Source organism: Sitodiplosis mosellana, unplaced genomic scaffold (assembly GCF_009176505.1).
Source record: "Sitodiplosis mosellana isolate CC-2019 unplaced genomic scaffold, AAFC_SMos_1.0 Smas_scaffold_6191, whole genome shotgun sequence".
In the NCBI taxonomy this organism is placed as follows: domain Eukaryota; kingdom Metazoa; phylum Arthropoda; class Insecta; order Diptera; family Cecidomyiidae; genus Sitodiplosis; species Sitodiplosis mosellana.
Window position 1 is genome coordinate 841,920 of NW_022601432.1, and position 13,984 is coordinate 855,903.

The following is a 13,984-nucleotide window of genomic DNA, read 5'->3' on the forward strand; positions in this document are numbered from 1 at the left end:
TTCATATTGATCCAATAACAGATTGGTGTTTCACTTTGTTCGGCGATTTTTTTGCGTTTCGTATTCATCGGCGAAGAGTCAATACGTTGTTTTTATGCTCACGGGTTCAATTGTGTATTTTGTTGAAAGTCTCAATTTTCTTTGAAGAGAGACCAAATTCCGTGAAAGAGGGAGACTGTTTCACACCCTATGTTTTTATAATCATTTCACATCCTATGTTTTTATAATCATTTCACATATGCTCCAATTAAATCGGCTGATTTATTTTTGAAGCAGAAATTTGTTGGTTCTCAAACCGATTTCTACGTATCATACCAGATAGTAAACCGCTGATCGCTGAAGTTAAGCTACAGTACACCGTTGTTTGGTTGGTGTCCATAGAGTTTGACGCTTGAGTGAGGTGCGGTAATACTTTCACTATAATATCAATCCATAAAATGTCGACTGCAAATAATATTGTACGCCGAAAGAGGAAAATGTCTGTGATCGGTCAAGAACAATAAAACTTAAAGTAAAGGAGAAGCAAGAAAGTAAGAAGACGTTGTTGTTGTTTTTTTGTATAAATTTATTTTGTAGTTTGGTAATGAGTTTTCTTTGTATGCAAATATTTGTATCATGTGATTTGTGAATAATGTCTAATTCATTGTTGTCATGACCCATAATTATTCTTAGTTGTAGGTAACATTGATGAATTTTCCGTTTTGTATGAGCAAGTGTGTGTGTGTGTATGATTGGTTTTGTGTGTCGAAGGGTTGGATGTGTATCAGCTAGGCCAAAAATATCCGTTAAGTTCCTTCAATCAGACTGTCCACACATTTATCTCACATTTATATGTAAGAAGAAAAAAACCTTGAAATATGGAATTAATTGCACCTTTTAAATTATCATAATGTCACATCGGTTCGATCATTCAAAGTATACACAATTCATCTACTTCTAATTGTTTCTCCCTTATAAAAATTTGTTTACTATTTAGAGAAAAAAAAACTGAACGTTTACTTAATTTGCTTTCGAAATTTCAATTATCATTTAATCTATCGACCGAATGTGTAAAAATCATTTGAATGCGAGTTTCGTTCCCAATTTTCGCCGGTTTTTTTCTTTGTCCACCATTTCAGAATTTTAATTTGCTTTTTTTTTGTCATTAGAAATTTGGAATGAATCCTTATAAACGATATACATTATATACTCCGTGTTAAATTGTGAATACACTGCAATTCTTTTACAATAATATGAATGATTTATAGAGTTATTAGTCAATTAATTCATACAGTTTCATTTGTTTTGTCAGTGCAAATGCTTAACAAAAATTTAAACGAAAGAAAATTGTGTTTACTTATCGTCGAGAATATGTTTCAGTCACCCTGTTTGATTTTCGCTATTATTCATTTGGTTTGTCGTTCGTCAATAAACGGTAGGCATAGCAGAATCATAAAATTCAATAATAAATATGTTTGTCAGGTAGAAGTCAGGTTAAAGAAAATCTGGCACATAAAAAATGCTTTGTAGAGAAATGGTTCTTCTTAATATACATTCCTTTTTTTATCTTTTGGCTAGTTTGGAAAAATTGTTGCAGCTTTTTCACGTCTCTCTCTCTATCTCTGTTATCGCTTTTATCACAGTTTACTTTTGTTACACAGTTATTGATTCAAGTAAAGCATTTGAAACGAACAAGAGAAACGAATGCAAAAGCTCATTTTATTTGGTTTAACGAATAAATATTCAATTACAAAGGGCACCAAGACAAGCATCGAAACGCTTCAACGGTTATATATATAGCGTTTGATCAATTTTCGCTTCAATTTTTATACGAATTTCTATGCATAATGAATACTACCGAAATCAAACAGAGCTACGGAATACATCATCTCTATGAGTAGTAGTAAAAAAAATCCAATTGGTTTTCATTTCAATTCGTCTTGAAACTAAAATTCGGACATAATAAAATGAAGTTTGAGCTAATTCGCTATGATTTTTCCAACCATTTTTCGATCATTTGAAAATAAAAGTTATTTCGTTGATCATAAATAATTGCAATTTGAAAATATTTTTTAAATGAAAAATTTGAGTCGAAAAAATTGATTCTACTCAACCAAAAATCTAAGGTAGGTTTAATTGCTTTCTTGGCGCTTAGAAAAGTCGATTTTTCGCTACTTGAATGCTTTATAGGAATTTAAAGCGCCAAGTGATTGCCAAAGCTACTTGAAGTAGAATAATGCCTTGAAGTGAATTTCGATTGATTTTACTTGACATTTTGCTTTTTCAAGTAGTTTTGATACAAAAAAAAAAACTCATGACTTTGAAAAAATTATACAATTTTGACATTAAATGACCAGAATATATGGAATAAATTTAAGAGAAAATTGTCTACATTTCCATCGAAATTATAAATTGAATCATTTACAAAATGGTTAGATCAATTGCGTTTGCTATTGCAATGTGAACAAAAGGAAGAAAGTTACTCAATTCAATAAAAAAAAAAATCGCCTACAGCAAAATAAAGTTTGACATCGATTCGATGATCCGGATCAAAACACAAAACGTCAACAAAAATTCGTCTGACTAAATAACGCACCCGAATATGACAAAAAATGGGGCGTTTTTTTCTCGAATTCTTAGCATATTTGAACAGAAAATTCACTATACTAAAAATTAAATGGTGATTGAGTGTTGGATTTAGTGGTGAATGTTTTACATTTATGACTAGTGGATGGATTAGTGTAATTGGTGAGAAATCAATTCGAGATAACAATGTACACCAAGTGAATGTGCTGCGTATGTCCAGTGTTGAAACTAAAATACAAACATTTGGACAATGATAAAATGAACGGGACTATTGATTGGATACAAATTGTGTGAGCATTTTTCTTATGTTTTCAATCAATGTTCAGTGCACATTTTTCACAGTATTTTTGATGAGTTCCTTGTAAATTCAATTTTTTTCCTCATTTTTTGTCCTCTTCTTGTTGTTGGAATTCAACGGACATTGACAAAACAAACAAAAAATGGGGTGGACAAACAAAACAACAAATAAAATCAAAGGAATACAATACAAATGCTACTGAACGAATAAACTAATGGAGCTACGATTTAAATGATCACTACATTGTGTTTTAAGTTTACTAGGATTATTTTGTATCATTGTTGAATATTCCATAATTAAGATTTGTTTATTGTTCTTTGTCTTTCTAATCCCATCGGTCTTTTCCTCGATCAACAAACACATCACCTGTCTGACTGGTGTCAGATTGAAGTGAATGCCGATTACAATGACAACTCGCATAATGTGTCAAAAAAAAATATCGATTTCATTAGTATTGAGTCCCCATGAATGTGTTAGTCGTGTGTGCATCGTTCTCATCACACCACGAGATATGGGATCAGAAGCTCCCCGTCAGTTTAACATTCTAATGCAATTCTACATCAATATCAGTTTAGTTTTACTTTTTTTTCTTGTATGTATCAAATACGTGTTTATGAAAATAGTCTCTGATAATAATGAATGAATTCATAAATTCACATGCAAATTGTTGTTAGTGTTCTTTCCGTTTCTGTTTCAGCACTTGAATATCTCGATTATTTATTTCATTCATTCTTTTTTTTTTCCTTTTGAATATTATGTTAAATTTTCACTATAGATATCTATATCTCATGATTCAGTCACGTGTGTATGTGTGTGCTTTGATGCTTGATTTAAATTTAAGAAAATAAACTTATTTTCATATTGAATGTTACTGAGCATGAGGTTATTGTAAAAATTAGTAATTTTTGTTTTGTTTGTTTGTTTGTATCATCTATTTATTCATAAATATTTGTATTTGAGTATGTTTATTGTTTTAGATTGCAATGCACATCGGATGTGGGTAGCTTGCATTTATTAGAATATTATTCCATTTGAATGTTGCAGCCGCCTGAATTTCCTTTTTTGTTTTCTTTACTTTTTTTGTGAGATTTTTTCTTTTCTACGTATTTCACTGCCATTGAAATTTCCATTTAGTTGTTTGCATTGCGCCGTAAAGGAACTAAGTATTATACACTAAAATCATTTGTGTATGTCCGATTGCCAATTCATTTACTTGAACGAATTTTGTTTCTAATTTTCTTTTAAAGGTAAAACTAAATCTCAAGATACACTTAAGTCTGTCGAATTACGTATTCGTTTTGATAAATATAATAAAAAACACAGTTTTCAATGAAATGCCTACTACGTGTAGTTGAATTATAAATAACAATTAAAAATATAAAATTACACTACAAAGAAGAAAAAAAAAGGTTCGATCGTAAAAAGTGATCAGTTTGATAATCGAGAGTATTTTTATGTTCACTATTTTCTTATGCCTTTGACATTTTTTCTCTCGCTCTCTCTCTTTTCATGTTTTTTTCTTTCAATTTGCAATGACCATTTTAGTGTATGTGTGGGTGTGTTGAATACAACCATTTAAACAACAATAAACAATATGAAAAACATTAGAGATTTTGCTTTTCTTTTCTTTTTTTTCTTCCTTTTTTTGGTGATAACATTCAAATAAAATTCCATTCACATTGCACAAACTTATATCATTGATATGGACACAGAACAAAAAAAAACACAGAAATAAAAGGAAATTAAAATGAAAACATTATTTCCGATTCCAATCGACTGAAATGAAATTCAACATTTTATTCTTCATCATCGTTGAGCCCGCACAACTCAATGCTCTGATCTTCGAGATTCCGTTTTAAATCTTCGATAGTGTTTAAAATAAGCTGTCGCTTGTGTTGCATTGTTAAATCATTTTCAGAGCTGGCATTTGCACTGCTACCGCCACCGCCACCGCCACCGTTGAGTGTTGTATTTGACAGATGATGGACAGTTGTGTATTCAAAACTGTGGGCCGTTCGAAGTGACTGCTGATGCTGTTGCTGCTGTCGATCACGACGCAAATTCGAAATCTTCTGCAGTAATGCTTTCTTTGGAATCTCTGTGAATGACCCGAAACCAAAATAGTTAATGACAAAATGCCGAAATGTAAACAAATGAAAACATACCTGATTCCATGTCCAAGCTCTTTTGCAAACGATCAAGTGTTTTTTCCGAGTAAATTTTCCGTTTGAGAGGTTCACTCTGTGGGCAATAGAATGATTCGGTCAGACGATGTGCCATATCAATCGAACGGAATGGTCGATGATCGGCTGTATCAAGCGTATCCATTTCATGTGCCGGAATTGTGTTTTGATTCAAAATATCATCGTTTGCCGTTGACTGTTGACTCTTGCGCAAGGAATGTCGCAATTTATTCTCTTTATTTTGATTGATATCGCCACGCTTTGATACCGGACACACCAGTTTCTTTTGCACCACCGTATTCGGTGCATTGCCATTGAGCGTATCACTATCTGAGTCCGATTCAATGCATATGCGAGGGCTTTGGCTCCTGAAGCGACGTCGAGGCATCGGTGATTTTGGTGGTGTAATCCTAACACGATTATTGACTGTATTGAATTGCAAACATGGTGAACGCTTCATTTTCGTTTCGTACCCATCCATCGATGATGGTGGATTATTTTGTGTATCGTTTCCATTTTGACGTCGCCCAAGCAATTCGACCGATGTGATATTTTGATTAATGAAATTCGTTAAATGCGTTTTACGTGGACTGAATCGGCCACCATTGCCATTCGCATAGTTTATTTTCACCGGGCTACTTGGTGCGGCCAACGTTTCGAATGAATCCTTTCGATTGATCACATTTTCTTCATTTGTTGGTTTCGATTGCGTTTTTAGGAGCTCACGACGCAAATCAGCCTCACAGTTTCGTAGCATTTCAACACGTTTATTTGCTGGCACATTGCATATACGACGACTTGGGCTTGGTACCGGCGTTTCTCTGCAAAATACAAAGAAGCGCATTTAAATTTGACTCTCGATTTGGACACTGCCAATGAATGTAGTACTTACCTCAACGCTGTCGTCTTCATCGACACAAGAATCGTTTCGGCCTCGTGTATGAGCTGCTTGTATTTTACATCGGCTTCAATGTCGGCCTTCAGTAGTGCTTTCTCACTTTCGGCTATAGCCAAAAATCGACTACGAATGGAATGGATTTCGGTAAATGTAAGTGAATTACATCGACTAGACAATGGAACCATTTTGGGTGTGCTGGAGGATGATACATACAGGTAATGTGCAAAGAATTGGCATTGTGATTAAAAATGGCATTTAGTGTGAGTGGCTAAATGAATGTTTGTGTCTATGTGATTTCGTTTGTTTTTTTTCTTATGAAATAGAGGTTTTGGATGATAAAATTGCATACTGCAAGCCTTACCTTTTATATTGGTTGTCTGTAGATTTATTACGACGCAACGACACTGGTGTGCCGCCAACACTGCGAGACTCTCTGAATCGATGCGGTGAACAATGTTTGTGACTGTTTTGACTGCTATCACGACACTCACTATTTCGTTTGCGTGTTCGTGTCAAACGCTTTCGACGCCGTGATCCATTGCTCTCTTCGCTCTGTTGCTTTCGACTTTTTCGCAATTTATTTTGACGCTTGTCAATTGCTTGATTATTATGGAAATACGTGCAACTGCCCGTATTTTTATACATATCTTTATCGGTAACTTCCTGTATCGATCCGGTGTCAATATAGTCAATATCGAGTAGTTCATCCGTTTCGCATTCATCGCCACCATCTTGTCCCGTATCCAAATCGGAATCTCCACATTCCGTTGGATCCGAATCGTCGCTTAGAATATCCGTTTCCTTTTCGTAGATGTAGCTCTCGTCAAATTTTCCCATCAGCTCATTGAATGTGGCATCCTCATCGTCGCTATCACAACAGTTCGATGCACGATTGCTCAACCGTTCCGATAATTGCTTTTCCATTTTCCGTTTGCGAATCGTATTCGGTGAGAATGCCGATTTTCGGCTCACCTCAATCTCAGTCGATGAACTCTCCGACTCGGATGATATATGGTTTTTGCTGCGTGTTCCCCCGCAAAGAAAAAAAAAACAAAATGACAACTCCAATTTATTAATTTGTTTGTGGATTTAAGAAGCAGACCAGATACAAAATCAATGCAACGTACCTTTTTTTGTCATCGGTTCCTGCATCACTGCTGGATTTAATGCCAGACGATGTCGAACTCGTGTCTATATCCATTTTCTTCATAATCGAATTGCCATTTCCCACTGTTGTTTCGGGCGTTGAAAGCCACGGATTAGTCTTAATCCGGCACCGTTGTCGCGGAGATGGTGCTGCAGTGGCACAAAGAGGGAGCAAAAGGGAAAGAAACCATCGAATTGGGAGTAGGAAAAAAAAATTGAATTGTTATGAGTGTCAGCATATTTGATGAGTAGCGAAAATCAGTGACAAAATAGAATATTTACATTCAAATCCACGATAAGTTTGATAAGCCAAATGGCGTTGCGGATCGGGGCTTAATCGGCTATGTGTATTTGCCTGCAGTAGATTGCTCACTTCCTTGGATAAAATGCCGGGTGCAGCGACCCCATTACAATTGCTAATACTGTTGCTATTGCTCAATATATTGGTGGCCGCTGCATGACGACGATGGCTTAAATCACAGGATTCCGTTCGGCGATGATTGCTGTGCACACTGTTGTTGCTCGTAACACTGGTGATCGTTGTGGTGCACAACGTTTCGCCAACCGTTTCTTCAATTTTGTTGAGTCCGAATTTTTGACGGCTTCGTTCGACGGCCGCCACAGCATTTACACCTCTTGGGAAATAATGTGTGCCTGAAATTGGATGGTTATTTGTGTGAGTGTTGGCCGAAAGACAACAAGGCAAAATAAAAAATGCGTAAACTTAAACAACTACATACCGGTTCGCATATTGATATAGTATTCGGGTGCGTTGTTTGTGGTTCCTATTTTTATTTCAAATAAAAGATGCAAAATCGCAAATAATCAATCTATATTCAAACGAAGAAGGAATGAAAAAGAACAACAACAACAACAACAAATATGTGTGCGTGAAATATTCAAAATTCATGAGCAATCAATGGGCAATTGCCACGACCACACTCTAGAGAGGCCCACAGGCCCAAGTAATCGATTCAATTTCAATTTTGATATCATAGTAGAAAAGCACACACGCGCGCATACACACTTCATCATCATACGATATGATATGCTGCAATTCCCGGTTTGTGCGCTCCCTGTTGGCTGTGGCAAACATTCGGTGTGAAGTGTTGAGGGCGCTCGCGTAAGCGCCGCATGCATCCGGGGCAGAGGGAGAGAGAGAGCGAGGTATCAATGCAGCCAGAGATTTATTGCTCTACTTAGATCGCTATTTATCTTCGCTGCGGTGGTCTTTTTGGCGCTCCGAAATTCCAACGTTTGAACTGTTTGCCATTTATTTATATTTTAATATGCGCTCTGTATGCATCATCTAATCTATGTGCCAAGGAGGGAAAAAAAGAGAGAAGAACCGGCGTGGTTTCTCATTTGTGCATTCAGTGGGTGTGCGAACGCGATGTGGTTAAGTGTGCAACATTTCATCACATGAACGTGTGCACATGATTCTCACATGCAGTCAAACTGCAGCCAATTGAATGTGAACACAATAAAGAGCGAACAAAATGCGCTCGCGATTTGTTTGTTTTTCTCTCTCTCTCTCTCTCTCTCTCTCTCTCTCTCTCTCTCTCTCTCTCGTTTTCTGGTTTTCATCGGGCCGAATTGAGAGTGAACGAGTGTTTGTTTGTTTGCTTGTGCATTTTGATATCGCTAAATGTGTTTGCTGATATCTCGCGCACTCCGAAAATAAATTACGCAATTAAACACATACAATGATTTACACAAGAGCTTTTAATTAACGAATTAAATTATGGTCCATACAATAGGAGTACACAACTGTGCACGGGCACAGGCAAACACACACATACATACTACGTGGTTAATTAAACAGTGTCAAGTGCTGACATTTTTCTTCGCCTGCATTTTTATCGTCTCATTTCCATTTTTTTGTTGCGTGCAATTGTTGTTGTGGAAAACACTTTGTTTTGTTTTGTGAGTGAATGGAAGAGAAAGAGAGAGAGAGAGGAAGGAAAATGATTTTAAATTTCTGTCGTTGTTTAAACATTCCTTTTTTTTCGTCTCTGAATGAAAAGTACTCAAAGTGTGATAATTTTTGACAATGCAAACGACAACAACAAAAACAAGCACAAATGCTATGTGGTTTAAGTTTGGCATACATACTTCAAGGAGCATTCTGTCATTTCAAGATTTTGCTCTTCCCTTCTTCACGAGCTCACGCAAGCAGCCGTATTTTCTTTATGACACATGAGAGTTTTCCATATCGTTTAATTAACCCACAAGCTCTTCTTCACGCATATTAAATTTTTCGCCGAAGAGTTGAGTGCGGTATTCCATGCGAATCCGAATACCCACCGTACAATTGCGATAGAAATACGAACAGAGGAAGAAACAATCCGAGCGAACGTTTTCCATATCAAAAATATACTACTATATATGTGGTGGAGTAGTATATCGTCGTCATTTTATCGTCGTCACATCATCTCTTGACTTCACTTTAATCATATTCATATTAAAATTTTCGTGGTTTCCTATGATCTTTTATTCGTATTGAACGTGCCACCCCATCCGCGTATGCATACGGACGATGGAATTGCCTTGAAAATCGGCTCGATGCCATAAACACGGTCTTGCAGAGATTCAGTATTTAGTTCACAATTCACGTAAAATGGGGAACGAAAAAAAAATGTCGATGGAACTGTGTGAACGTGTGTCGTGTGTATGTGTGTATGCAGCGCAGTCATCATCCATTGAAATGAGATGCACACTGTCATGTGCGGCGGCAAGTACGACGAATGATGATTAAATCACAGCAAGTCAGAAAAATAGGAAGCAGACACAGTAAATTATGAAGAGAGAAAAAAGCGCACACACATACTTGTAATCTGTAATGTGAGCGAGTCGGGAGAAAAAAGGATTAAAGCCACTTGAAAAAGTCATATTCATGATTTGCACGAATAGCGACGACGACGACGACGACTACGATGATGATAATGTTGCAGAGATTTTCCCGCTTGCTCTCTCTCTCTCTCTCTCTCTCTCTCTCTCTCTCTCTCTCTTTTTTTTTATTCTTCTTGCCGCGCCATATCTTTATTATGCACCAAATGTGGTTGCCGCTTTGAAATGTAAATTTTCAAATGAAGGCTGACATTGAAAACTTCGTTAAGATGTGAAGTGATCCAAATCTTTGGGTCTGCCCCTATATACCTAGAAATAAGGATTACGTGACGAGGCCACCGTTTGCTGCACGTTTATTTATTTATTTTTCATCTCTTTTTTATCGCTCTCTCTCTCTCTCTCTCTCTCTCCCTCTCTTGCTTTTCATTCGGCGAAAGAGACAAATCTACACACAACATAGTTCAATAGAGGTAGTTAGGCAATCGCATATTACGGGATTAATTTCTATGTCACATCATCTTTCAAGTCATGTTATCCTTTCATTTTATATTGAGTTTTTTACGCTCTCGTTAAAAATCAGATCACGTTTTTCAGCCGATTTCTTAATGCATGAATTCACCAAAATGAACGGCCCACAGAAAAAAAGGGAAGATTATTGCCATGGATGAGGCAAAGATTGTGAGAAAAAGATGAAGAGATGGAGAGAGAGGGAGAAAATATTGAATCTAATTAAACCCGTTCAAAGATTCAAATAAAAAATGCCGTACAATGAGTACTAGGATCATGATTTTCATTCTGGGCCAATAACGGTGATTACTATTTCGTCGTTGTTTTTCTTTCCGATTTACATTTTTTTTCCTTAGCTTTCTTCACAAAATTTACATACATATATATAATGATCAACGATGATGGTGCGAATTGATTTGGTGAAAGCGCAATTTTTTTTTACCTGATGGTGATGTGCCATCCGTTGAGTAACCGGTGGAATATGCACTTTCCGGCGATGACAAACTATTTATGACATGGGCCAACTGGTGATTGCTTGGTGTTGGTGTTAAATGCGTCGTTGTCGCTCCGATCCCATTGTTGTGATGATAGACGTTATTTGATCGCGCTGATGGCGCTTGTTTACATTTGGCTCTCGATTGCACCAATTCCTTGAGTTGTTGCTGTTGTTGCTGTTGATTGTGCAAAGTATTCTCATCGATGGCATTACCGTGCAACTTTGTCGATTGTTTGTTCAACGCATTGGACGACGATGTGACCGATGCGTGTGAACATCCGTTTGAATAAAATTCAAAACCATTGGCATTGTTGTTGTTATTATTTGCCGAGCCCATCTGGGAGAATAGAACACACCACATGTGAAGAAGAACAGAAACAAAAAACAACAATTCCAATTAAACGTGGACACCGTAATCGAAACAAATGAAGAAGAAAAAAAATGTGTCGTGATTGTGATGAGCCTTACCTCGTTGTTGTTGTTGTTATTGTTAACGTTACCATTGCCATTGAATCGACTATGTTGCTGATTGCTCAGATGCACATTCGTCGGATACTCTTGATAGAATTTATTCGACGATTCGTGATAGTCTTTAATTTTTGCATTTAGCGGTGGCGGCGGTGTTGATGGTGGTGATGGTAGCATTGGAATAGGCCGTGAACCATTTCGATTATAATTTAGAATTTTGCCATACTGATTTGATTTTGGTTTACGTTGTAACAGTACACGATCGTCGGCATCACATTCATTGTTGTTTACCAGTTGCTGTTTCGCTTTTATTAGAAATCCATTTTGCTGATGATAAATGTTCGGGATTTTTTGTTCGGATTTGGTGCTGCTGCCGTCACTTCCACTGTGCATTGTATCGCTTTTTTGTCGGTCTGAAGCGAGAAAATAGTGCTGGCGATGCAACTCATCATCATATGGTTGTTGTTGCTGCTGCTGCTGCTGTTCATAAAAGCTCATCTGGCTGCCATTCCGATAATCCAAATGATTATTGTGATAGTTTGGTATCATAGACGATTGCTGATGGTTATTCGCTTTGTCAGTGCTCGACAGTTTTGTCGATGCATGTTTGTTGATTTCCATGGTTTTCTAAACAAAGAGAAGGAGGAAAAAATTGCGTGAGCAAGAGGCAAAAAAAAATCATATGAGGATCAAATGAAGCGAAACATTCATTCAATTGAGTAAGATTTCTTTTATTTTTATTTCGATTCACATTTGCACTGCACTGCACTGCAAATCCGTGTGTGTTTATTTACCTGCTTTTGTTGAGCGTTGCTTCCATTTAGCGTAATCACTACCATTTGATTATTTTCACCATCGTCAGCACAAGTGGTGGTGTGACTGTTTGCCTGAATGCCAATGCCATTGCTGGCGACGTTGCTGCTACTGTTGCCGCTGCTGCTGCAGCTACTGTGGAAATTTTTCTCATATTTACCAAAAGTATTTTGCTTTGATTCTTGTTGCGTTTGCGTTTGTTGTTCAAACATTTCGTGTGATTGGTGGTACGTTGGATGTTGATAACGGTATTTATTTAGTCGCGACGACGACGATGATGATGACGACGATGCGGTTGCAAACGTATTGTTGGCCGATGTTGATGCACTCACTGCTCTCAAAACGGCCGAATTATCTCTTGGCGATAGTTTTGAACTATTGTAGTCGTTAAATGTTCGTGCAAAATATTTGGTATCAACACTTTTTGAATACGGTTGTGCAATGGTTGATGTAATGGTATTTGATGCGGTTTTTTCATGCGAATTTCCGCTACTACTACTACTTCGATTGATCGTTTTTGAGTTCATGGGACGCACTTTTGGTGAATACGTCGACGTTTTTACCATGTACGGTAAATTTTGGTCGATTTTACAAAACTCTTCATCTTCTGGTGAATGCCATCCAAAACGGCTGGTTGTCTGTATGGATGGATAGAGAGAAAAAAAAATTACATTCGTTAGTCGGAAATGTTGAACAGTTTTACTGTTTGATTTAACTGTTTGTCTAAAATGCATTAATGTCAGAGTGGTTTTACCAACATGAGTTCGCTATGGTCAGGATTTAATATTGGGAGCCGCTTAAATGACTCCATAGTTTAATAATCTTCGATCACCGGCCGATAACAGAGGAGCATATGTTGTACATATTAACAACGTGCGAGTCCATAGTTTGAAAAACTTAAAAGTTGATAATGCACGTGTTAACGACGTTTGAATCCCAAGATTATTAAACGTCTGTCACCCGAACACGACACGACAACACATGGAATCATATATTCCGTATGCGACTCCATTTTTTTCGTTTCAGATAATATTCAATATTTCAATCTGTGCCATTTTTCATAGGGCGCCTCCACTCACATTAAATTTGTATTATGAATGTTAAGGTGCATGCAACGGTTTCAATGTGGAGGATGGTACGCGGGGCTTACTTGCACTTTCACAAATAAACGAAATTATTTGTCCCCGAACGGTGAATATTTCTTATCTGTGGAAGTGATTACAGTGACCCCACATCCACAACATCGATGCAAATGTGTTTTGGATTAAAAGTTTCCAGCCAGACTCTGTTTGCACTGTGCAATCCATTCTAATTGAATCATTGGTGCTATTAGTTGTGTAATTCCAACATGAAATACCGCTATTTATCCACTTCACACAGCACAAACACACTAAATACTGCTGTCAATCCACCATCTTGTCGGGGATAAGCTTAACACACATATCCAGTTCAAGTTTTGAAATGTTTTCGGTTGGATATTTTTTTCTTCTTCTCTCCATCCATACACCGAAATGAAGAGGAAAAGCAGTGGACCAATGCCAGTGGTGGATCTGTGCTCAAAATACGGAATATGAGAGAGTATTTTTTATTGAAATTTATTTTTGAGGCGAAAAATAAAACCACCAGCCTGTTTCTCTTCAGTGAATTTGCTGAACAAAAACCAAACGTCGACATAAACTGACAACGATGTGCGCAGCGAGGCTGAGACGCTCAGCATGGAAAATCACATCGTTTGCAAGTGTTGCAATGCACATTGTATA

The 13,984-nt window shown here is 37.0% G+C and overlaps 1 protein-coding gene across 2 annotated transcripts in view; it reads right to left on the reverse strand.

Moving 5' to 3' along the window:
- Positions 1-555: 555 nt before the first annotated feature.
- Positions 556-13,984, reverse strand: part of LOC129576602 (probable serine/threonine-protein kinase DDB_G0282963) — an 81,391-nt gene continuing 67,962 nt past the window's right edge. Inside the window, exons 4-13 of one of the 2 annotated variants that reach the window (XM_055461890.1) lie at positions 12,206-12,862; positions 11,412-12,038; positions 10,890-11,280; positions 7,831-7,875; positions 7,373-7,744; positions 7,072-7,240; positions 6,306-6,965; positions 5,939-6,067; positions 5,029-5,867; positions 556-4,961 (exon numbers count right to left, since the gene is read on the reverse strand). In XM_055461890.1, the coding sequence (XP_055317865.1) occupies positions 4,660-4,961; positions 5,029-5,867; positions 5,939-6,067; positions 6,306-6,965; positions 7,072-7,240; positions 7,373-7,744; positions 7,831-7,875; positions 10,890-11,280; positions 11,412-12,038; positions 12,206-12,862 (4,191 nt within the window). In that variant the 3' untranslated portion in view covers positions 556-4,659. Of the gene's footprint in view, positions 4,962-5,028; positions 5,868-5,938; positions 6,140-6,305; positions 6,966-7,071; positions 7,241-7,372; positions 7,745-7,830; positions 7,876-10,889; positions 11,281-11,411; positions 12,039-12,205; positions 12,863-13,984 lie in introns of both variants that reach the window. The other variant, XM_055461888.1, reaches the window with a different exon arrangement.